The 25,100-nt window shown below is 36.4% G+C and overlaps 1 protein-coding gene across 10 annotated transcripts in view; it reads right to left on the reverse strand.

Moving 5' to 3' along the window:
- Nucleotides 1-25,100, reverse strand: part of Il13ra2 (interleukin 13 receptor subunit alpha 2) — a 68,908-nt gene that overhangs the window by 10,784 nt on the left and 33,024 nt on the right. For 2 of the 10 annotated variants that reach the window (XM_050129092.1, XM_050129090.1), the window contains exons 2-7: nt 15,265-15,342; nt 7,939-8,049; nt 4,600-4,714; nt 2,584-2,735; nt 1,462-1,615; nt 648-768 (exon numbers count right to left, since the gene is read on the reverse strand). In XM_050129092.1, the coding sequence (XP_049985049.1) occupies nt 648-768; nt 1,462-1,615; nt 2,584-2,735; nt 4,600-4,681 (509 nt within the window). In that variant the 5' untranslated portion in view covers nt 4,682-4,714; nt 7,939-8,049; nt 15,265-15,342. Of the gene's footprint in view, nt 1-647; nt 769-1,461; nt 1,616-2,583; nt 2,736-4,599; nt 4,715-7,938; nt 8,050-13,623; nt 13,642-15,264; nt 15,343-22,931; nt 23,059-25,100 lie in introns of those variants that run through there. The other 8 variants (XM_050129096.1, XM_050129095.1, XM_050129088.1 and 5 more) reach the window with 7 other exon arrangements.

Raw genomic sequence — 25,100 nt, forward strand, 5'->3', positions numbered from 1 at the left:
GGAAGGAAATAAAGGCCGGGAGGGCTAATTGCGACCACAACATATTAAATATGCATAGAAAATAAAATCTTTTAAAAATTTTATGAGGATCAAGAATAATTTAATAGTATCAGACATAAAATAACTGATCGTTTAGCAGAGCTGCCAGCTTGCCCTCCTTTTCTTCACCACGAAGGGCATCATATAGGTAACATACAGGTTTGTCCCAGAGGGATTGTCTAAAAGCAAGAAGAGTATTAACCTCAAGTTCATGTCATTAACTGAGTCACTCTTGATTCTCCAGGAAATAAAATTTTAAAAGTCTCTATGTTTAAAAGCTTCAGGAGCAGTTAAGAAACAGTGAGAAGATCCAGCTTAACAGAGAGCTGCTTTTAAAAAACTAAGTGAACAAAATGTACAAAAACTTTTCAAACTATAAAGCCAGATATCTATAGGATATAATATTTCCTCATGTGTAGAAATAGTCACTTGATGACTTACAGTATGCTCAGCCTGAAATTCTCACATAATTATGATTAATGATCATCATAAATATAACTTTGGTGAAGATAGTGGTTTTAGTTCAGTTGAAATATAGTTATTTGTACTGTGTGCTAATCTTGACAGATGTTTGCCCAATGTTGGATTTTAAGTACAAAGCTACTTACCAGAAAAACATAGTATAGTTGGCATCAGAATGTGCTACTTTGCCAGGCTTCCAAGAGCAAACCAAATACTGCCAGTTATAATATACACACTTCATATCCTGAATTTTAGTTTCCAGGCTTCCTAGGAAATGAATGAACTATGAATACTTGGAAGACATAGTGACATATTTTCTATGTAATCACAACGAAATTTTATTTCCTTTGGCCTTTCTATTTTATTTAACAATCAGCATAATGAGAAACTCTGCAAAAGGAAGCCATCAGAAATCACTTCACTGTTAAAAAGGATATTGGAAACCTGAAAACATGTGAGGGCTTATTTACTGACACTAGTTTATGTCAAAATCTTAAATCAATTATTCTAAGATGCTCTCAGAAATGGAGCAAATACCAATTCATGTTTACTAATATGGCTCCATGTTGAGGACTCTATTATTAAGATGTAGATTTATTTAAAAAATGTTTGGGTACTGGAGTGATGGCTCAGTGGTTAAGAGCACTCACTGGCTGTTCTTCCAGAGGACATGTGTTCAATTTCCAGCAACCGCATGGTGGCTCACCACCACCTGTAATGAGATCTGGTGCCCTCTTCCTGAACACTATACATAATAAAGTGTTCACCACAATTTTTTTTAATGCTTGTGGGTTAAATGTGCTCAGAAAGCCACGGCACTAACAATAAATCAGATTCTATTTTGTGCCTAATTGTCACATGTTTTACTGTGTATATAATCACCTATACAGGGGTTAAGGAATTTATTCTTTACATTTTTTTCTGATAGAATCAAACGTGTAAAAGAAACTTTGTTTTGACCTGCATCTGATGTCCGATAAGAAGCTTCCATCCATGAACTTTGAACTTCTGATACATTTGTACACTGCTCTGATAAATGCGTACGTATCTTTCCTTCGATGCCTTTGTTAAGATCAAACCCATCCTTGTGAATTAGATTCCTAGTAATGATAGTCTATTTGATAAAAAAGATGAAATACTTCCATTTTAAAAATACATTGAACAGTGATACATATTAGTAAGACTAAACAATTATTAAAATCTAATATAATTATTCACTATAGTGCCTAAGTTACATTTCTAACAGATATCACCTCTGTAGATAACATTATTTGATAAGGTCATTTGAAAAAAAAAAACAGAAAACATTTAGCAAGGGGAAAGGCTCTGTGATGGGAACATGAGCTTTTTACAGCTTGGAGTTAAATAGATAACTTTCAACAATATGAGTATTGCATGGCTAATGATTTGTTGTTTTCAGATATAATCTGAAACTTTCAGAAATCCCATAAAATAAAATAAAAAAGAGCCTCAGAGGTACCTGACAAAAACTGGACAATTTGTAAGTTTTCAAAGGATGAAATCATATATAATACAGTCTTATGTTTCTGGAATGCAGTTAAGCATTTTGCCTAAAACAATAAATAACTTGAATTAATCATTGAAACTACCTAGCTGAATTATAGCGCTGATGGGACACCTTCAACAACAAAGCTCTGAATGAACAAAGTTGTTATTGTATAGAAAATCAATAAGTATTTATTGAAACCTTGGCATACATAATACAAACAATGTCATGTTTTGTGATGTGTATGCAAAGATTTAACACATCAGGTATTTTGTCAGAATTGTAGAAAGTGAATTGATATAATAATAAATTGTAAAAGTACAGCAAAATGCGTAAGTATTTTTGAAGTTTACATTCTAGGAGACCTGGTTTCCTTTGTTGTCCTTTCAAAAGTAGTCTTAATACTGGACAAAAGGAAAATATGTTCCTGAAGATGGACAGAAGCTCCCATGAGAGCTTTTCATGTACTGATTGAAACAGTTAAGGCACACAAAGTGGTGGATACTAGAGTCAGTAATGCAAGAAAACCTCTAATGAACAGCTCACTCTGCTGTTACAAGCCTTGCTTTACTTACCTTCCATTTGTCACTATCACCATTTCGGTATTTTAACTCATATTCTAGTGTGCATTCCTTAAAGTTTTCCACAACCACGGGAGGTTTCCATTGCAAATAGAGATAACCTAGTAATCCGGGATCCACTATTTCAAAATCCTGAGGAGGATTAACTGAAATGCAATTAATTAAATATTTATATTTGTCCTGTATTTTATGACTAATATTGTTGAATGTGAATAATTCTCAAATGTTCATTACATGATTACTTAATAAAATTCTAACATTTCTATAAGTTATAACATAGCTAGCAAAATGAATAAAGCACCAATAAAAGACTGTAATTAAAAATAATTTTTTCTAGCTCCTGACACAGAAAGACAATTATCACATGTACTCACTCATAAGTGGTTTCAAAACATAATGCAAAGAAAACCAACCTACAACCACAATCCCAGAGAACTTACGCAACAATGAGGACACTAAGAGAGACTTACATAGATCTAATCTACATGGGAAGTAGAAAAATTCAAGATCTCCTGAGTAAATTAGGAGCATGGGGACTTTGGGGGTAGGGTTGAGGGGGGAGGAGAGAGGCAGGGAGGGGATAAAAGAAAATATAGAGCTCAATAAAAATCAATAAAAAAACTTAAAAAGACTGTATCTGGAAAAGCTTTTAATAATTAGGCTAAGTGAAGGGAACCCATCTCATAAACCTATATATCCAGTGATTTGGCAGGGCGGTGGTGGCACAGGCTTTTAATTCCAGCACTCGGGAGGCAGAGGCAGGTGGATCCCTGTGAGTTTGAGCCCAGCCTGGTCTTCAAGAGCTAATTCCAGGACAGGCCCCAAAGCTGCAGAGAAACCCTATCTTGAAAAACAACAACAACAACCAAAAACAACAAACAAAAAAACCCAGTGATTGCATTTATACAAAATACCCTATGTCAAGACAGTAGTAGATTAGTGATCACCAGAGGCACAGAGTTTCTCTGGAAGAGACTGAAGGAATTTGTTGGCAGTAGCAGCTTCATAACTTTGTGGCTATACTGAAATAATGTCCAAATGCTACATTAGAAAAGTTATATAAAAATAAATCTGTTGAAATCCATAATTTTTCTCTGTAGCTGTCCTTTTTAAAGAAACCACATAAGCAAAATGTGATTATTGCCTCTCTAGGAACGATGGCTGCACAGAAATACACTCGCTATGGAATCTTCTTAGCGGACATATACACCAGGATTTGTATAATATTACATAAATGGTAGTTATATAGATATGTCTAATAGTAAAAACCAATCAATACTGATTTGGTATCTTGATACAGTCAGTATAAAACATTGTGATAGATGCAAGAAAAACATATTCCCTATGCCTGAGCAGCTTAAGAATTTGGTGAATAGGCATGTCTTGTGAGTAGTTCATGGGGTTAATTGAATACATAGCTCCCCGCAGTTCATAATTATCTGGAGTTTGGCAAAGCAAGACTTTCCTATAAACTTTCTCTGTAAAAACTCGATTAGCACTATAGTACTGCCCTCATGCTAATGTTTGGCTAATTCTCTCTGCTGAATGTTGAATTTAACTTCAACTTGACTAGGGATTCCTCTCAGGCTTTCCATTTAGAATGAATCTGTGTCAAATTCAATATCCATTAGACACTGAAAATTCAGATTTTTCATATACTTTAGTTTAAACTTCCTTTTTCTGGTTTATCCAGTTGTCATAGGACTCATGTTGTGCTAGAAGAATATAACTTTCAAATGCAAGAATATACTTTTCAAATGCTTAAGTTATTTCCTCAAAAAATCCTATAAAAGAAGTCTGAAAATTGCTGTATGATTTGGCATTTTACCTAAGAAAATGTGATCATTAGTTTATCTTCTACTTGTACATATACAAGAACATATTTTTATATCATGGAAATATTACTAATAATGTTATCTACTAGTTTTATATTTTCATGATAAAGAGTGAAAATACCATTTATATCCTTTAAGATGACTCCATTAAATGAAATTTAATTTGTTCATTTACCTTTTATTTCCAAAGAAGGTCCAATTATTGCACAAAGAAGTAACAGACCCAGGCATCTGGTATCCACACCCATAAAAGCCATTTCTCCAGGACTTAGTGTGCTGAAGGCTCCACTCTAAGAAAGAAAAGATGACAGTGGGGCTTTATCATACTCAAATAATCATGTGGGTAAATGTAGCTAATGATATTTCTGGGAGTTCTCTGTGTACTTTCTACTGAGACAGGAAACTGTGATCCTTGAACCATGGAAATGGAAATCAATCTTGGAGTCAATGCAATAGCAACAAATGTGTTCTGGTCCTCAAATAATCAAAACCAACCCAAATAAAAATAATGGTAAAAGCTCAACCATACAGACTTATTGAGACACTAATTAAAATATAGTAACTTCCAGAAGCTTTCTTCCTGAAATCAAAGCCAGCAGAATATCCCTACTAGTGCTTAGGAGAAACTTAGACCCTCCACCCTGTATTCCTAGTAACCATTTCTTCTAGATGCCAACAAAACATGCTGAGGTATGCTACTTTCTAAGAAAAAAAGTATTTGAAATTATTTTACTCTTAAACTAATTTAAAAATCCACATGAACACCCCAGAAAACTAAGAAATTTGTTCTAGTTCTTCATAACTATTAAATCATCACTGTCTACTCTTAACTATCCCAGATTTGCCCATTTTTTGCTCTCAGTAAATATCATAGTATTTAAGCCTTCCTTACTTCTTCCTTCTTCCATCTACTCTTCATTACAACTCTTAACTCTAATTGATCTTGTCATCAAGGATCTTATCCAGCCATTCCTACCTCCAGCACATTGTCCACACAACTCACAGGAGGAGTGATACATCTAAAGGGAAAATCGGGGCTTTTCCTTTCTCTTCAAAGCTGTAACAGCATTTCATTGTCACAGGACAAAGGTTAGCTTTTTTAAACTTCAAGAACACTGGTTTTATGATCAAGATTTCAAAGATTAATACCTCCAAATATCTACATCATTTTTAAAATATTTTTTTCATTTTTAAATTATTTGAGAGTTTTATACATGCATATGATGAATTTTAGTCATTTTCACACCTATTTCCCTTTCCTAACCTCGGTCCCTCCTGCTCAAACACTCAACAATTCTTCCTTCTACATTGGTGTCTTCTTTCTGCTTATGACAAACTGAGTTTAGTTCATGCAATGTACATGAGCATAGATGGGAGATTATTTACTGGAGCAGGGGTAAGATATCTGTGACTACATTACCAAGGAAAATGGTACACTCTTTCCCAACCACCATTAACTGCTGTGGGTTGTTCAAGAAGAGCCAGTTTCCCCATCTTTGTGGGTCTTATTCAAATAGCTACTTCTTCAGTGAGTCCAATGTCTATGCCATATCCAGAAGACATTTTACTGTGTGTCTTGCTATATTCATGCTCCTACATCCCTTCCACTCTGTTTTCTGAGCTTTCAAAAGAGCTATACAGATATGTATGCAACAACAACTAATGAAAAAAGAGGATATGAACTGAAAGAGAATAAACAGATGGGGGGGTTGTATGCAAAAAAGTAAAGGTGAAAGAGAAAATTATTATAATTTACCAAATAGAAGAAATGGTAAGGAAATTTTACCATGCTTAAGTTTGCACATTTCTTTTGGAATCTGCATTCCTGGGGCCAACCATTTCATAGAAAGTTGAGAATGAAAGTTTATGCATCTAAAGATCTGTGGACCACTTTTCTTTTCTCCTTCACAGTTTAAGTGGAAGGTAGAGCTCTTCTCTTATTCCATCCTCTTCAACCAGTTCACTTAAAACCTTCTAAAGTTAGTAAACTTCAACTGCAACCTATTAGAATCTTGTGGTCAAATCACTGGCTCTTAGTAGAAAGTTTTCAAGTCTTCTGTCCCATTTCTACCTATAGGCTGCTAAAATTAAAGTTCAGCTATTAAATATGATTTACTTGATCAGTCCAAAACACTTAAACATAGAAAATAGGATAGATAGCACTTGGGGACATTTTCAGATAAGTTCCCAACATAAATTTGTGACTTACACCTTGAAGCCAACCCAGACCTTCCGAAAAGAATACAAAGACAGTTCTATCATTGACTTCCTGGATGCAGGACTGTCACTAGAGCACTGAGACTGGCATTAGTACACTGGTTCCAGGATTTTTTCACAAGGTGTATTTGAAGACAAAAAGAAGGAGAAGTAATGAATGCACACATACACAATCTTAAATGTCCATGACATACTGGAAATGTATCAAACAATTCATCTTGAGAGAAATCCAAGTTTTTAAATGAAGAACTAACCGCCAAAGAGAAAGACTAGTTGTCCAAGTTCACACAACTTACCACTTGCAGAGGTAGGATCAAAACCCAGGTCTTTCCATAACTAGCCACTTCATTTTCTTGTTCTACAAAGTCAGGCTACACCTATTGTATCAAAAACCTCCTCACACCCAATTTCCACAACCTACTGTCCCTACCCATGCCAACTACCATACCATTTACTTTTCAACCACATTTCCCAAGAGAACAGAGGAAAACTCTCTCTCTCTCTCTCTCTCTCTCTCTCTCTCTCTCTCTCTCTCTCTCTCNTGTGTGTGCATTGAGTCATTGAGTATAGATAGAGACTTAGGGACTTTGTTTGTATGTTTTACCTGGTAATATCCAAATAAATTGTTTATTTTGCATAAGAACCAAATAGCAAGTCACAATATCTGTAATGAGAATAATATCTCCTACAATGAACTCTGAGCATTGTTCATTTTACAGGTATTATTTCACACAACTGTAAAAGTCAAGCTTGAACATTTATACTGTATTCATGACATCTTAGAAACCAGAGGCTAAGAAACTCAGAAGTTAAACAACATGCCTCAGGTCGCACAGACTGTAAATGCTGAAGCAAGGATTTAAATATAAATAATGTAGAACCAGAGCCATGGATATCAATTACGGCTAGGTATTTTCCATGCCTAAGAGCAATAAAAAAGCAGCTTCCTGTTTCTACCCATTTGGTTTTATGTAACACTGTTGCTGACACAGTTTCCCATTGACAGTCTCCTTTGGAATGGCAAATCTACAGTGATTTCCTCTTTTCAGCCTTCCTTCCTCACTTCTTTACAATAATACAACAAAACCTTTTGCTATAAGATTTGGCCGAGGCTGAGGGTGAAGTTTGAACTCAGTGATTGAATGTCTCCCTAGCCTGAGCAAGGCTGTGAGTTCCAGCACCAGCAACCACACACACACGCACACACGCAGAGAGAGTCACTCATGCATTCACAAGCACACACACAAAGAATTGGCTGGATTATTCTTGCATTACTGGAAAAGCTCCAGGTACTTACCAATAATATGGTTTCTCAAGAAATGGTATTATCACAGGCAGTTATCACAAGCTCTCTTTGTCCTCTCCTCTCCACATTAGACACTAAATTGAATCTCTACTGTTTTCCTTCCTGCCAGATAATAAAGAACACAGAAAAACTTAAGGTAGGTGTTCCTGAAATAGCCAGAGGGCCAGGACAATGATTCCACAAATCACAAGCAAGAAAAGCTTATGGGTGGTGCTAAATGCCATCTAAGGTAATTTTTTAATTATGACAAAGTATTTTAAAGTCTGACAATTATTATTTGGGGAAAGTAATTGGTTTATAGCCTAGAAGTTTATTAGTATAAATAACCACCTATGTTTTATTGGTACTGAAACTACTGGGCAAATTAGAAGCAAATTATATCTTCCACCTATAAACAGCGATAATAATACAAGTTTGGCTGGAGTTTTTTGATGTTCAAATTAGATTACGTATATGCAAGTACTTTGAAAATAATAAATTGCTCTATAAACATGAAAGAGGGTTGCTTACAAAGATCTTGCCACTAGTCAAAACTTGAAGATAACTTGCTTCTATCTATTTATCCCCCCCATTTTTGATGTTTTATATCTCAATGTTGAAAACTAGGCACTTAAAATTAATCTCCAGTTTCAAATACTCTTGATGATCCATTATGCTGACTTTATTGTATGACAATAATTCCTTTTATTTGTTGAGGTTCCAGTAGTGTATAAATAGTTTATTGAATCAGTTTAGCTCGTAGGTTTGGAGAATCATTGTTGCAAACAGTAAGAGAGAAGTGATGTGACTGTCACAAGGCCACAGGTTTGAGAAAAGCCATAGAAATGGAAGGCAGGTGGGAGAAGGAAGAAACAGAAAATATTCTAAAGCAGTGGTTCTCAACATTCCTAATTCTGCAGCTTCTTATTACAGTTTCCTCATGTTGTGGGGACCCCCAATCATAAATTATTTTCATTGTTACTTCACAACTATAATTCTGCTACTGTTATGAATTGTGTTTTCCAATGGTCTTAGGTGGCCCCTGTGAAATCCACAAATTGAAAACAATTGTTCTAGTCCAATAATATATAATTTGTTGCTTTTCTATATTGGCAAAAATAAATAATTTTTCCTAAACTATCTAAAATCACCATAGTTTTTTCATTGAAGTTTTTTTAAAAGGAAGAGAATAATTTGCAAAGACAAATAATTATTTATTATAGACAAACTAAATAGAATTAGTATTAAAAATTAGGTATTTTCTATTCACATTTCAAGCTATCTAAAGATATAAGCCAAGCAATTTATAACAGAACTTCGAAAGAACAAAAATGTTAGTTAATATAAGAAAGGAGAGAGAGAGAGAGAGAGAGAGAGAACAATGATTCCTTGATTACTTGTACTGCAGGTAAAAATGAGAAAACAATTTGAGGCTCTAATGCCAACTTTGCCATATGACCTTAGAAAACGATCATAGGATCTGTAGTTTATTTAGCCCTTACCATGGATCAATCTCTGTACCAGGTACTTCATGCAAATTACCACAGCTAAATTTCTCAAATGGTGATAGCTAATTTTATTACCTCAATATTGCAAAAGAGGCACAGCAAAGATATTTATTGTTTTCTAAAGCTCATGCACCTTTAAACAGAGAACACAGTCTTCCAACCAGTCTTAGCCATGGTCCATTATTTTTCCCTAGGATGTTGTTTTCAATTGCATCAGTCAGTCTGCAGTGCTTTTAGTGCTTCTTGTCATGGTTTTAGGATGTGACTCAAGAGTACTGCATTACTGGATAACTAATCTTCTTTCAAGGACACCATCCAACAAGTGTAAACTATTCATAGCTTCTGAATATGGCCATGACTCAGCATCAGAATCAGCATGTCTAGAAGTTGCCAGGTTTTTGAGACCTAATATCGTGCTGAGATTGATTCATGCCTCACACATACAGTAATCAGCCTATGAACTATTGGTGAGTCAAATGTAATTTTGATAATAACATGTCTCACAGTAGATAAGCAAGTAAGGAATTCTGAATATGGTTTCACATACATTAAAACAGTAACTTTGAGCCACACAAATTTATCATGACTGCCACCAATCAAATAATGCAAATAGTTTCATACAAAAATAAGACATAAGGAATACTGGTACATGCTGTATGATCACGGTAATTATATTTAAATTAAATACAGGTAGGATGTTTCTTGTAACATATCATTGAAGCACTCAGTTAGCCACAGCATCATTATATTTACATCCCTGCTAAGATTGAGTGCTGATATAAATGCTCACTATTATTTATAGAATACATTAAAAAAATCTTATCAACCCATAAGGAATCATCCTATTCTTTATTCCCCCTTTAGATAGATTCCCATATGGTATCCTGAGTTCATCTGGCAAGCAAGTTTCCTAAAGTGCTATCCAAGCTAAAGAATTTGCCTTTGACTTCCATAGTATTATCTAGGTTCAAAGTATACATTCAAAAATCATCTCACACATTTCAGCATCTGTGCACAATTTACATAATTCAAAATCTGTCTCTAATTTAAGCAGATGAGAACTTTGTTATTTTATAATCCTACCCAACAAAGCAATAAAACACTTTTCATAATAACCCACTAAAGATGGTGGCTATACACTTTTTATGTAAGGCATCAATTAGAAAAAAAAATCTTAAAAATCAGTAAAGTATTAATTTAAAAATACCCTTTTAGCTGAAGAGAAAAGTACTGCCTTGACAGAGATCACTGTTCAGGATATAACAAGCAATCTTTCTCTCCCCCTCCCTTTTTCTATCTTTATCTCATCCTCTCCTTCTCCTCCTCCACACTCCTCTGATGCTTTCAAAGACTGGTTTGTAAATATTGTGTCCTGTACCCAAAACATTCACATCATGCAACTACTTCAAAGGCAAGGAATAGGCTGTCATCCAGCACCTCAATAGTCATTAAAAGCACAATGCACAATGTGCAATAGTAGGTTTTAGAATCCTTACTTATTATTTTGCCAGTCTGTTCTCTCATGTCTACAAGATACAGGCTGAAAGAACATGGGGCTGGTATTTAGTAGATCATAATATATTGCATCATATTATGCCTTCAGTTAGAGAAACAAATGCTTGCAAATACAATTAAGTATTTATATTATATATCTATTATACAGAAATTAATTTTAGGAGCCTATTATCTGCCACATACTGTTATAAGTACTGAAGATACAGCAATGAACAATAAAAAACAGTATTTACCTTCACTTCTTGTGTTGGAGGCAGATGGTGAAGTCATCAAATCTTTATAAATTGTGAAAAAGCATGGTATCAAGAATGACATTGATGGTGGTTCATTTTTGATAGGATGATGAAGGAATGTCTCTCAGAGAAAGTGACATTAAGATACTCAGCCAGAGTAAGATACATGGAAAGAATTTTCCAAGGAGAAGAAATTGCACAATCTAAAGCCGTATAGCAGTAATAAGCTTAGGCTTAGTAGTTCCAGGAACAGCAAGACCAGCGAGACAGAGAATAGGAAAGGCTGATTTGATATTGTGGTTTGGTATGAGGTGTGTGTGTGTGTGTGTGTGTGTGTGTGTGTGTGTGTCTGTCTGTCTGTCTGTCTGTCTGTCTGTGTGTGTGTGTGTGTTTAATGCTGCTTTGCTTTTAGAAATAAGGTTTCATGTAGCTGGAACTGTTCTTAAACTTGCTATATAGTGGAAGCTAGCCTTGAACTCCTTATACTCTTATTTCCACCTACCAAGTGCTGGAATTAGAGGGGTTTGCCATCATACCAGGCTTGAGAATAGGAAAGATTGGAAGATAATTCTATCTTCTTAGACATGGCAGGGGGTGACACAGCAGTAAATATTTTATTTACTTGTAGTGAAACATGAAATAGCTGGACAGCTATGAACAAATTGATATGACATAAATTATATTTTGCTTTAATTATGTATGCATTACTGTATGCATGCACATGTGCATGGTTTACATGTATGTGTGTACACATATGTGTGGAGGCCAGAGAGTGACATCAGTTATCTTCCTCAGTCACTCTCCATTGTAGTTTTTGAGACAGAGTCTCCCACTGGATCTGGATCTTGCCAATTTGTCTAGTCTGGTTGGCCAGGAAAGCCCAGGAACCCTCCTCTATCTGCTTTCTCAACACTGGTATTACAGACCCATGCCCATATGTCAAACGTATCACATAGGTGCTGGGGTCTGAACATAGATCTGTATGCTTGTAGAGCAAGCATTTCAATGATGTCACCACCTCCCCAGCCTCATAAATTATATTTGAAAATATTATCACATAAAAAGATATTGTAGAAGCAATGACTCATGGTAAAGTATTTAGTGAATTGGAACAGGCTGACAGCAATGGCGATACAGGAATAATTTAATAGTGTATTGGGTATAGACTGTCCAAGAAAAATGCCTCTATTTTGGCATAGGCAACTGATAATTACTTCTGGGGCCTGAGGGTGAGAATTAAGAGTTCAGTTTGCAATAGTTACATTTAATCTACCAGAATAATAATGGTAGAAGTAAGTAAATAGTTGACTTTGCAGAGTAAGGGAGGACCATTGCTGTAAGTACAAATATGAGAGCCATGGAAGTACTGCAAGTACTTTGGCACAATGGAAATTACTTATAAGATACTGTAGATGAGGTAGTGTTGACATGTATGGTAGAGGAGGATCATGGACTAGAACCTTCAAATATAGAAAAGGTCAGTGTACAAAGAGGAAGGTACAAAGGATATGAAGCAGAGGCCAAAATGTCAGAGTTGGTGGTGTCCCACTTTTTTCCAAGTAGAGAAAGTGTTTCCAGGACCAGTACAATGACAGGCAGTGTCAAAAGGTCCTGCTATATGAAGTAAGACGGGACTTGGGAATTGTTTATTAGATTTAGCAAAGAGAAGCTGAAAGGTGCTCTCTATAAATGAACTCATGCAGTAGAATGGCTGAATCACAACAAATTAAAGAGAGTTCAAAATAGAATGGTGAGGCAAAATTTGAAGACAATAAGTACACTTAACTCTTATGAATAGAAAAGAAGGGACAGGGCTATAAGTGGGGTCAGGGTGCATGATCGGAAATCCACAAGAAATCAACAAAAGTTAAGAAAAAGGAATGGGAAACACGAAGGATTTTCCCTGTTTTTCACACAATTAGAACCATAATAATGATTTCATCTCTGGCCATCCAAATCTGTAAGCATTTCTCTCTACCAGTACCCAAGCAGTTACCTAACAGACAGCATCTGCGTGTCCTCTGATTTATTTCAAAAAGCATGGCAAGTTGAGGGCTGATACAGTTTACCTACAAATCAGGGCTCTCATAACCTCCTTCTCGAGTTACATTCATTTTCTATCATAGCTCACAAAAGCCAGGAAACATCACTTAAATGTCTTCGTTCACTACAAATAATATTATGGAATATGCAGACGAATAATTTGGTGATTTGAATGGCATGTGAGACAGGTCACAGAGCTCCCCTGCCTTCTCCAGGCACCACCACATATTCAGCTACCCAGAAGCACCCTGACCCCAAATCTTAGGGCTTTGGGAAGGCTTTAGTGCAGGGGCATGATTGATTAAATTGTTGTCCATTAATGCCCAACTTAACTTTAAATTTGTCTTTTTTTCCTGCGCATAAGACAATGGCATCTGTGTGGGGGAGATGAGTCTTACCTCTTAGGAGAGAACAAGAGCTCTCTTCCAGGAAGGTAAGTCTTGAAACAAAGATTCTTTACATCAAAATGAGCATATATGTCATAAAGGCACACATTCTCTCATGTGTGAAATCTAGAACAGAAAAACAATGACATGGAAGAGGAAAGGTGGCTATTATGTAAGTATAAGGAGATAAGAGTGAGAGGAAGGGGGACAAAAGAGGGTGAATGTGGTGTAAGTATGATGAAAATTTGTTATATGTATGTATGAAAACAGAACAATGAAGTCCACAATTACATACAATTGATACATACTAATACAAATTTGAAAACAAGCGCATCCTATCATACTATGAGAGTCCCATTCAGTCACTAGTAATGAGGTCAATTCTTCTTCATATAATGATCAAAGATCATGGCAAGGACACTCAAATTTTCAGATTTTCAAAATACACAATATCCTCTTTGATCAGTTTTCTATGCATTGCAGGATTTACATTTGTGAGGAGATCTCTCATTATTTATCTCTTTAAAATATGAACAGTGACCATCTCATGTAAAGGCTTGCTCCCATCTTACACTTCCTTAGATTGTTCAAACACACACACACACACACACATAAACACACACACATTTAGTAACAGGATAGTGCTATTTGAGAGACTCATGTCAGGGTAATTTAAGATTATTTATCAAAAAGTATCGTGAAAAGCATGAGCATTTGTATGAGGAGATTAGAATCTTCCAAAGTTTGAGTTGGTTAGCTAGCTCAGTATATAAGTGCATTGCATACAAGTCTGTGGACCTGAATTCAAATCCCCAGAACCCATGTCAAAAAGTTGGTTTTGCTGTTCTCTAATCCCAGTGCTATTACACAGAGGTAAGCAATGGAGGCAGGGGAATTTTTGGATGTTCCTTGCCTTGTTCACCTTGTGTCTGTAGTGGCAAACAACAAAAGAAAGACCCTGATCTCAAACAAGGTAAAAGGCAAAGGCTGAACCTCAAAATGTCCTCTGACTTTCACATGGGTACCATGGCAAACATGCATCCACACTCACAAATATGAATGCACACACATATCATACATATTCATATATCATGTACACTTATGTACATACATATATGAACATGTGTAGATATGCGTGCATTCATGCACACACACACACACATAGACAGAGAGAGAAACTACCACAGTTTATTTCACCAATGATTACCAACTATTTCCTATTTGTTCAAATTATTTTGTTAAGCTGTGTTAACTTATTGTATTTTTAATAAATAGTGTTATTTTTATAAACTTGAGGCCAACATGATAGGTCAATAAACGTGCTCACTGCCAAATCTGATGTAGGAGTGTAGTGGTATAGCCACATCTATACACACACAAAATACAGATAGATAGATAGATAGATAGATAGATAGATAGATAGATAGATAGATAGATAGACAGACAACAAGATAAGTTAAAATATGATAAGATAGAAGGGTTGGTTTGGCACTTAAAAGTCCTTACTGTGTAGTCCTAATGACTAGAGTTTGACTTTCAACACCCTTGGTACAAGCTAAGCATCCTTCAAAAGACTTAACACTAACTTGCATTCAAAAAGGCATATACATATACATAAAGACAAATAACAAAGGAATAAATAAATAAACCTACCATTTTCCTACAATATTGAACATCTCTATTTTCTGAATGCAGTTCAAAATTTCATTTGCTTTCTTCTATGTATGTTTTCTGTAGAAAACCATGAGAAACAATTTTAACTACATTTTTTACATAAATGCTTTAAAAACATTTGCTGACTGAAATACAGTTGAAGGTCTGAACCAACAGAGAACCAGAAATAAATTCTGAATTAGAAACCACGAGCAAGTACAAATAGTACCTGTGTCCTACTAGACTTTGCCCCCCCCCCCTTTTCTTTTCTTTTTGGTGTCTTGAAAACACTCAGGGATAAAAGAATGTAGTAGAGCACAGTCCCAAAGAGTTCTAGTAAGTGCGTTCCTGTAGGCAGCATTAGGTCTGTTCTGCTTAAGCCTGGAATGCAAATTTTGGAGAGTCACACTACTTCAGCTCCTTGCTGTTGTTTTTTTTCCTCCTTCCTCCTGCATTATGATCCTCAAGCTGCCTTCTCTTGTTTTCTCCTTTTTGACTTTCTTTTCTTCTTTTCTCCCTCTTTCCCTTGTTTTTATTTTATTTTATTTTATTTTTTTACTCAGCATATAAAGCAGATACTTAGCCAGGCAGTCGTGGCACAGGCCTTTAATCCCAGCACTCAGAGGCAGAGGTAGATGGATCTCTGTGAGTTCGAAGCCAGCCTGGTCTACAAGAGCTAATTCCAGGACAGACTTCAAAGCTACAGAGAAACCCTGTCTCGAAAAAAAAANAAAAAAAAAAAAAAAAAAAAAAAAAAAAAGACTTTTTTATCCAGTCGGATGCTATGGATGACCAGTCCTACCTTCACTTAGAAGATTTATCAAGACATATAACAGGATAAGATAAAATAGGAAGATAACCCCAGATGTTGAACACACCAAATATATGGAATTTCAAGTGTGGTCAAAGGACACAGAGGCCCAGTTAAGAAAAAGCACTGTAGACAGAAACTTAGCATACCAACCCATCTCTTTGCTGTGGGTCACTCAATGTTATTGGGATATCCTCTGGCTTAGAGATTGCCTAAAGAAAAATTTTCAATGATCCTCCGGTTCAGCTCAACATATTCCTGCCTGGCACCAGTGCTGCCCATTTCCACACCATTGGGCCCTTATCATTAACCTCTATGATCTGTTCATTAACTCAATAGCTGGATATCTGTCCTGACCCTTCACAATAATACTCTAATTTGCTTTTTTACTCCTATTGTCTCTTTAAACCTTTTAAAGGTTTCGATAATTTGTAGGTATGTGATTTGAATGTTATGAATGCTAACAGTCAATTTGAAATGTAATGAAAATTTGCAATTTTATCTTGTCATGAACCCAAGTCAAACCGAGAGTATTTAGATAAGTAAAGCTGGTGTAGTCAATGTAACTTGTGAATCTACTGGCATTCAATAAATCTAACATCATGGAAAAACACTGACCTGCATTAGTGGTAGAATTTACTGACAAATCTCATATTTCTCTTTTCTAATAGTGGATGCTGATATATGTTTGGATAACTTGTTATCCTTATTTTTTTCAAAACTAAGGATGCCTTTCTTTTGTTTTTCAAATTTTGGTCTGACAAGTTTTCACTTTTAAAGCCAGGCATTAAGTTCCCAAAATTGCTATAAAGCCTCTAATTTGCTACATACCCCAGCCTAGCTTCAAACTCATAATCCTTCTGCCTATGGTGGCTGAGATTACAGAAATAGACCTCCATGCCTGGTAAAATTTTTTTTGATACAATTTTTATTAGTACTTTCTCTTCAGAAGAATCATTTCCATATTTATGTTGCAGATTAAAGTCATATTTCAACCCTAAATTTTCTCTTTTAAAGTTATTTTTATTCATTTTTAGCCAGAGCTTTCTCATTTCTGGGCAGACTGAAAACCTTTATTGCAACAAATTCTCTTATTTAAAAGTACTGGTGCTTTGTATCCCTCCTCCACAAATTTAAGAGCTATAAATGAACATCTTCATCCTAAGCAACAGGTCTACTTGTAAGTATTGTCCTTTTTGACAGCTGTGTTGAACCTATGCCTGACACTTCCCTAAGTGAAATTAGAGTTTTCTCATCAAAATAAATCCCATAGTTTCTGTTTGTATAATATTTGCCTAAATCCAAGTTTGCTTACGGTACTAGTGCTGACATGGTCATGGGTGTCTATCCAAATCAAATCATGATTTTAGGCATTTCCTGAGCTTCCATCTTGCACCCAATTCTGAAAACAGACAAGGCGTAGTATTTCCTGGCCTTGTTTCTATTGATGGAGCAGAGGAAAATAATTAAGAATTATAATGTATGGTTTTCATTTGTTACCAGTAGAAAGATGACTTATCTTTGGAGGTGATGTGGCTGAGATAACAAGCCATCAGCTTCAGACACTGTGGAAATCAAGCATACATAGATGGGTACATAGCCAGGTAAAATGAAGACCCGTATTTGAAGATCGTGTTTCAGACTGTCCTTTCAGCTCCATGAAGCATGTTATTAAATTTCTTGACTAGGAGATGCAAATGGCAGCATTACCTCTTATCTTTGAAACCAGCCTTTAAAGAGATTAGGCCTTTCTTACCCTTCTCATCTTTTTTCATCCTACATAGTAGAGTATGGTCTTGGTACACAGCTTCTTTTGATCAAGCAGATGAGTAGAACCCCTCAAGCATGATAGAACAACAAGTTCACTGAGGCCCAGGGCCACTGTTGACCTATGGCAATGAGGCTGTGAACTCTTCATGCAACTCTGGACTCACTAGCCCCAGGTAGTCACATGAAATTAAAGCAAGCTTTCTTATTTTAGCAGAACCTGTAACTTAAAATTTGAATTAGATGGAAACTTGGCAATATGTATAAAATGGATTGAAGTTTATATCAATTTATTCTCAGATATCCAAGAAACCACATATATAGTGCCACCATTTGTGTGTTCAAACCTTAGTGTCTGAACCTTGCATAGCGTTCTTTGAAAGAACCTCATTTAATTATCCTTGGTTGAAGGTCTCATACATACTCATTCCATAGAGAAAACATATAGAACCATCAACCTACTTTCAAGCATTGCAGCTACAACATTCGGAAGTGATAAAATAAATTGTGACATTCCAATGCTTCAGTGTTCCTCTTCGAGGCTTTCAAAATCCTTGATGTTGTTAAACAACAGGAAATATCTACTGAAGGAGCTTCTGAGGTTTGTTGGCAGTGCTGCTTTTATGATGACACTCACACAGCTTTACTCCTGTGTGACATCTGCAGGGCCCAGTAATGCCAGCTTATCCAATATGCTTTGTGTATTACCACAATGTCCTGAGGTAGAGTTCCTCTTGGTAAAACACTGTTCCTTCTCTCAACAGTCTGCACTATTCTTCCTGCAAAACTCCTAGATGAAGAAAGTTAGCTTGTTCCATAACTAGTTTAATCACTGGTGGATAACTAAAGCCAAGCTGACCTCAGGGAATAAAATGACTTACTTGTAAGGCCACTCATAATGTGTAAGCAAGCATGATCAACTCACTGGTTCCCCAGAACAAAGTTTGGTGAGCTTATACATTGGTTTGTCATTGAAACTTTAGAAGGAGAAGGTAGACCTTGTTCACAACACTTGTAGTTGAATGATTCCCCCAGAGGGTGTGGCCATGAGCCATTCTAAACAATGAGTTGTTTAGAATGGCTGGTACCTCCTATCCCCCCAAACTATTTCACACCTTGAAAGAAAGTGAGACACTCATTCCTCAAGATCTCTTTAGCCCTCCTCATTTGCTTAAAACTTACTATATGAAGACAGTGAGGCAGACATACAAAATTACAAATGCATACTTGCCTTCTCCCAATCTACTTTGCCTCCAGCTTATGATTTTAAGTATTGCAAGTAATTATTTTTCAGCTTGGAAAAACTTTTTGTTCACAGACGTATTTTCTTTTCCCAGTACATGGGTCAGATTTTCCCTTACTTCTATCTTTATTCCGTCCAGACCATTTTACATTCCCTCCCAAACTCAGGTGTCCACTGTCTGTTTGATCATAACTTTTAAAAATATAGAGGTCTCTTCTTTTGTAAAGAAAAAAACAGAGGGGAAGTGAAACTGGGGAAGAGGGGAGTTTGGGAGGAGTTGGGAGGAGTGGGAAATTGAGAGGAGAATCTATTTTCAATAAAATAAAAATTACCACATTCCTATGTAAATCTAATTCATATTTTCTCTGTGCCTGAACCTAAACAGGTAATTGTTGATGAAAGGAGTCTCACTGTAGATGAGTTTCATGGTAAATGTATAACATGCAAGGTTAAATTAGCCCACTCAAAAGCCTTACTACATGTCTCTGTCCAATCTGCTTCATTTTTTGGTAAGTACAAAGCTCTCCAACTCTCTTCAGTCCTCTTATTCCCCTTCATCCCTCACATGATGAGCACATGCCAGTGATTTTGCATTAAAAGCATGACTCAGTGATGCCGAGCAATGACTCAAGTCAGTAAAGTGCCTGCTGTGAACATTTGTGGATCTGAGTCTGAATCTCCAGCACCCATGAAGAAGCTGGGCATGGCCATGCATGTCTATCACTTTAGTGCATAGGATGGGGAGCAGAGTCAGGCAGATCTCTGAAGCTCATTGTATAGCCATTCTTAACAAATTAGCGAGCTCTGAGTTCAGTGAACGAGCATGTCTCCAACGACAAGGAGAAAGCAATAGTTGAAGACACCTGCTGTCAAGCTCTGGCCAACACATACATATGCACAGCACACATGCCCATATAGTTGCATGAACATAATACACACTACACATACCAAAAAATTGAAATTATCAAGATAGATAATTCCTGCATCATTCCAATTTGTAAGAACCTTTCTCTAGAGCCAGGCGGTGGTGGTGCACGCCTTTAATCCCAGCACTCAGGAGGCAGAGACATGCAGATCAAGAACCTTTCTTTAGTGTTTTCCAAGTCTCTCCTGTTATTAGAAAGGATATAAATTTCTACCAAGTAATGTAAAAGTCCTCATATATGCTCATATTTGTTGATGTTACCTGAAGTATTACAGTAGTTTCTTTCATTCTTTCTGGGTGATACTGAAGGTGGAAACTTAATAGCCTTTTAATGTCTCTCTGAATTTGCTCTGTGCATCATGCCAGCTCTTTCCACCTTGTAAGCAAACTGTATAGAGTTGGTTTTAAAATGTGAATCAATTACATAACTTCTGAGCTGAGAATTACCATTGTTCCCTTCTTATTTTAGAATTTATGAGTAAATATCAGAATCCTTGTTTGTATTCATGGCTCTAAATATTATAGTACATGTTTAGTTTTACAGCTACTTTTTAGGAACCGGTGTACTTGTGTTATACCCTCAGACTACAAGGGCTATATATGTTTTTTGTCCCTCAAAGATTTTTGGACAAGTCTTCAGACTTCCAATGCAAGACAAAGTTGCCAATGAAGTATTCTAATTATCTTTGTACTTGCACAATGTCACTAAAGGATTTGTCTCTGTAAGATTCCTTAAGTTGTATAAATATTAGACTTATCAAAGAAAGAAAGAGAGTGAAAAGCGTGTATTTCCTGTGGCAGAGCTAAGCTCGTCTTATGGAGATATTCTTAAAATACACACATCATCAATGCTTTAAAAATACATATGGATGAGGTCATTCAATTTTCTCTGTTTCAAAGAACATGAGCTACCTAAAGATATGAATACTCAATACATCTTCATTTCCTCTGCTTAATCTGTGATACTGTAACTTCCCAAGCCACAATTCTATGTCATTCTACATTCCTTCCACTTACTTATCCCCACCAAAATTTTATCAGCGTGTGTCATATAAGAAAGATTCTCTTCTTAACTACTTTTGTGTTTCATCTGTATCACCACATACTTTCCTGAAATGCTTCTAGTGCCAAGCCTTCAGAGTCCTTTGACTGATCAACTACTATAACTGACGAATACACTTTCCAAGTTACAATATATTAAGTTCATTCAGACCCTTCTCCCTACTGTAGCTGCTGCAAACTATGTAAAGCTCAGATTTGTACAAACTCTCCCAAAGACTTCCCATTGTTTTATTTAATTATTTATAATGATAATTCCCCCTTGGATGCATAAGCATCTCTAAGCATATTACTCCTGCAACTCTCTTAATATTAATACAGCACAGCATTGTGGGTTACATAGATACATACTGATGTAATCACACTTGACTAATAAAGTAACTGGAGGCACAAACATGTTACATGGGTATCTTGGAGTCTCATTAGTTAGCAAGTGATGAAGCTGAGACAGAAAGTCAGCTTGTTCTTCAGGAATTTGCCTTTAAGCTCTATGCTGCTACTGTCTCTCAGAAAATAATAAACAATATACATATATATGTACAGAACATTAATGGTTAAGGAAGAAAAGGCTTTGAATTTGAGAGAAAATGATTGGGGCATGTGATAAGTTTGAGGGGGGAGACAGAGAGGTGTCAATAATGTAAATTCAGTACCTGTATATGCAATTCTCAATAAAAAAAAACCCACAATTTCAAGAACGTAAATATAGGAACACAATTTTAAAAACCTTCAGCATGGCAATCAAGGCTTTCCACTCTCTGGATCCTACTAGCGAGTTCAGTCTCATACCCTGTACTGTCTTGGTTTGGTCCAGAATACAGAAGAGATGTACATACTTTCATCTGGAAGAGCAAGTCTTACTAGTGTTAGGATCAGGGCCTGGTTCCTGACAGTACCACAAGCTATGCTTGGCAACTTGCCCTCCATAGGCCAATTAAACAGACAAGTAATAATGAAGGACAGAAAAACATATCCTTAATGGTGGCTACATTTGCAAGAGGTACAAAAATTTTGGGTCCCTTTCCCTCCTTCAAGACTATCTTTAGGGTCCTGGCAGGAGACTTAGTTTTAAACATAAGGCAAAGGGTATGCATAACTCAACAATTCTGGATAAGCTAAACAAGGAACCACTCAGCAGTAGATGGCAGCAGGCAAGGCAGAGATGTAAAATCAGATGCATTTGCTTAAGTATACTTGGTCATAGACACAAGGGGCACAATCTCAGTAATGATTCAATCTCCTAAGCATAAAATACAGCTGGCAGCAGAAAATATAAAACAGACAATTCCAGCATTAGACAAAATAGTAGTTCATAGAATATATCAAAAAAATAATGGAACTTTAACACTCAATAACCAAAAGGGAATACCATAACTCGAAGACTATCTAAGGCTTCAAATATTTGCATAACCCAGCAGTCAGTCCAACAACTAACTAAAATTGTACATTTTACTTTCCTGGGAGACTGTTAAATATAAGACGGCTTGATAAATATTTTAAAGTGGAAGTTTCTTACATACCCACATATTTTTGTGCCCTGGATTCACACAATGACTAGTTATCAAATGATATGGCAAGTTCCAGGAAAGAAGTAAGCACTTAGAAGTCCAGAGGAAAGGTAGGTACTCAGTCTGATCTTGGGGATGGTCATTCAGTGACAGGCATTTAAGAAACTGAGATGCAAGCTGTCAAATACAGATGAGAAGTATTTGCCAAAGAGATGTTGACAAATTAGGGGGAATCGTGTGTCCTCAATGTGAACCGATTATGCTAATATAAAGAATAGATAAATCTTAACACATTCACGGAGCTGCGGATGATCTGTTTTGGTTGTGATATAAGATAAGATTAAATAGACATACCTTAAGGATAATGTTCTAAGATTTGGTTTTAATCCTGAGAGTTATAAGTAAGAACTGAAGGATAAAAGGTTGTGTTTTCCTTTTAAGACTGGACAACAAGTACGAGTGAAGATGACAATGAATGACTCTAGAAAACAAAAATAGATGAGTGGATTAAATAATGCAGCTACACCTGAAAACATTGAGTTTCTAGGTGAAACAGGCGGCAAGATCACCTTATAAAAATAATGGGTACCAGCTGAAAATTGAATTTAAGAAGAGAGATGAACTGGGAATGTGGCTCAGTGGTATAGCACTTGTTTAAAATGAGGCATGAAGACAAGGGGAAGAGGAGAGTAGGAGGGAAAGAGATGATGAATGGAAACGGGGGAGGATAGAGAAGAGTGAGAGATGAAGGGAGGAATGGAGGAAGGGAGGGAGGGAGGCAGTTTGTCAGCCGCAAAAGAGGATGCAAAGAATCTGAAAAAATCCAGATGGCTCATAGATGGATGTGTCCTGGTTAGTACCAAGTCATTCTTCAGATTCCAGCTTAGGTATCACCTACAGAAGCTACAGTGAGGCCCCTCTATTTTCTGCTTTTGAATTACAAACTATCTTTCCTGCAGTTTATCATAATGTTAAATTTATATTAATTTGTGAGGTTATGAGATTAGGATCCACTCCATACCTGTTCATTCACTATATAGATTAACTTTTAGTTTCCCATCTCTAAAATATGAAGAACAATAATCTCTACCTCTGTTGGCACTTGCTAAATGACTGTGCCCATATGTTTTACTCAAGACAAAAGGGAAGAAGCTCTGCAGTGTAAACCATCACGTACAAGTTCAGGAGCTGGTACAAGCAGAATTCAATCCAGGCCTGCATCAATCCAAAATTCAAACTCCCTCTTCTTGTCTGCACTGCTTGATTAGGCACTAGGCAACTAAAGAGTTAATACATGAACCCTTCTGGGGTTATATATTTTTTAAAGTTCCTGTCTTAATGTCCCTGTTTATAAGGAAACCAAAATGAACAAATGCCATATATCCAAATGAATGATTCTAGAAATAAATTCTCAGGAGATCTTGTCTATTTTCCCTTCCCAGGGGAATCCAAGTATGTTTCTGTTAGGGTTCTCCATGTTACCTAGCTTCTCTGGGGTAGTCTATTATAGGCTGGTTGTCCTTTGCTTTACATACAATATCCATTTATGAGTGAGAAGATGCCATGTTCGTCTTTCTGGATTTGGGTTACCTCACTCAGGATGATTTTTTCCATTTATTTGCATGCAAATCTCAATATATCATTGTTTTTCAACACTGAGTAGTACTCCATTGTGTAAATGTACCACATTCTCTTTATCCACTCTTCGGTTGGGGGGCGTGGGACTTGGGGGAGAAGGGAAGGTGGAAGGGAAGGAAAAGAGGAGAGGAGAAGGGGAGGGGGAGAGAATATAAAAGAATGAGATGGTTGAGATGGGAGAAGGACAGCTCTCTACATCTGTATTTTCTTATGAAGAGAGTAGAAACAATAGCACTTGTTACTGTACAGCCTATGAAATGATGAATGGGATAATGCATAGAAAACATCATTGACAAAGTTAATATAATAATTCAATTTCTTTTCCTTCTGCTTCTTCTATATCCAGAGGCCCCTTCCTAGGAGTTCCTTGAAAAGTACCCCAAAAGTCCACTTCAATTCTTACCAAGTTTTGGCAAGAGCAACAAAATATCCTGAAAGCAGTTTTCATTTAATGGTAGAGTATTAGCATTACAAGAATTTCTGTCGAACCTGATTGAAGAGAAAGTGGGAAGTACTCTAGAACACGTGGGCACAGGAGACTACTTCCTACGTATAACCCCAGCAGCACAGACAGTAAGGGCCTCATCGAATAAATGGGACCTCCTGAGACTGAGAAGCTTCTGTAAAGCAAAGGACACTGTCGCTAAGACAGAAAGGCAACCCACTGACTGGGAGAAGATCTTCACCAACCCCTCAACTGACAAAGGTCTGATCTCCAAAATATATAAAGAACTCAAGAAACTAGACCGTAAAAGGCTAATCAACCCAATTATAAAATGGGGCACTGAGTTGAACAGAGATCTCTCAACAGAAGAAGTTCAAATGGCCAAAAGACACCTAAGGTCATGCTCAACTTCCTTAGCGATCAGGGAAATGCAAATCAAG

This window comes from Alexandromys fortis, unplaced genomic scaffold, assembly GCF_014885135.2.
Source record: "Alexandromys fortis isolate MF-2015 unplaced genomic scaffold, M_Fortis_MF-2015_v1.1 scaffold_247, whole genome shotgun sequence".
Lineage (NCBI taxonomy): Eukaryota > Metazoa > Chordata > Mammalia > Rodentia > Cricetidae > Alexandromys > Alexandromys fortis.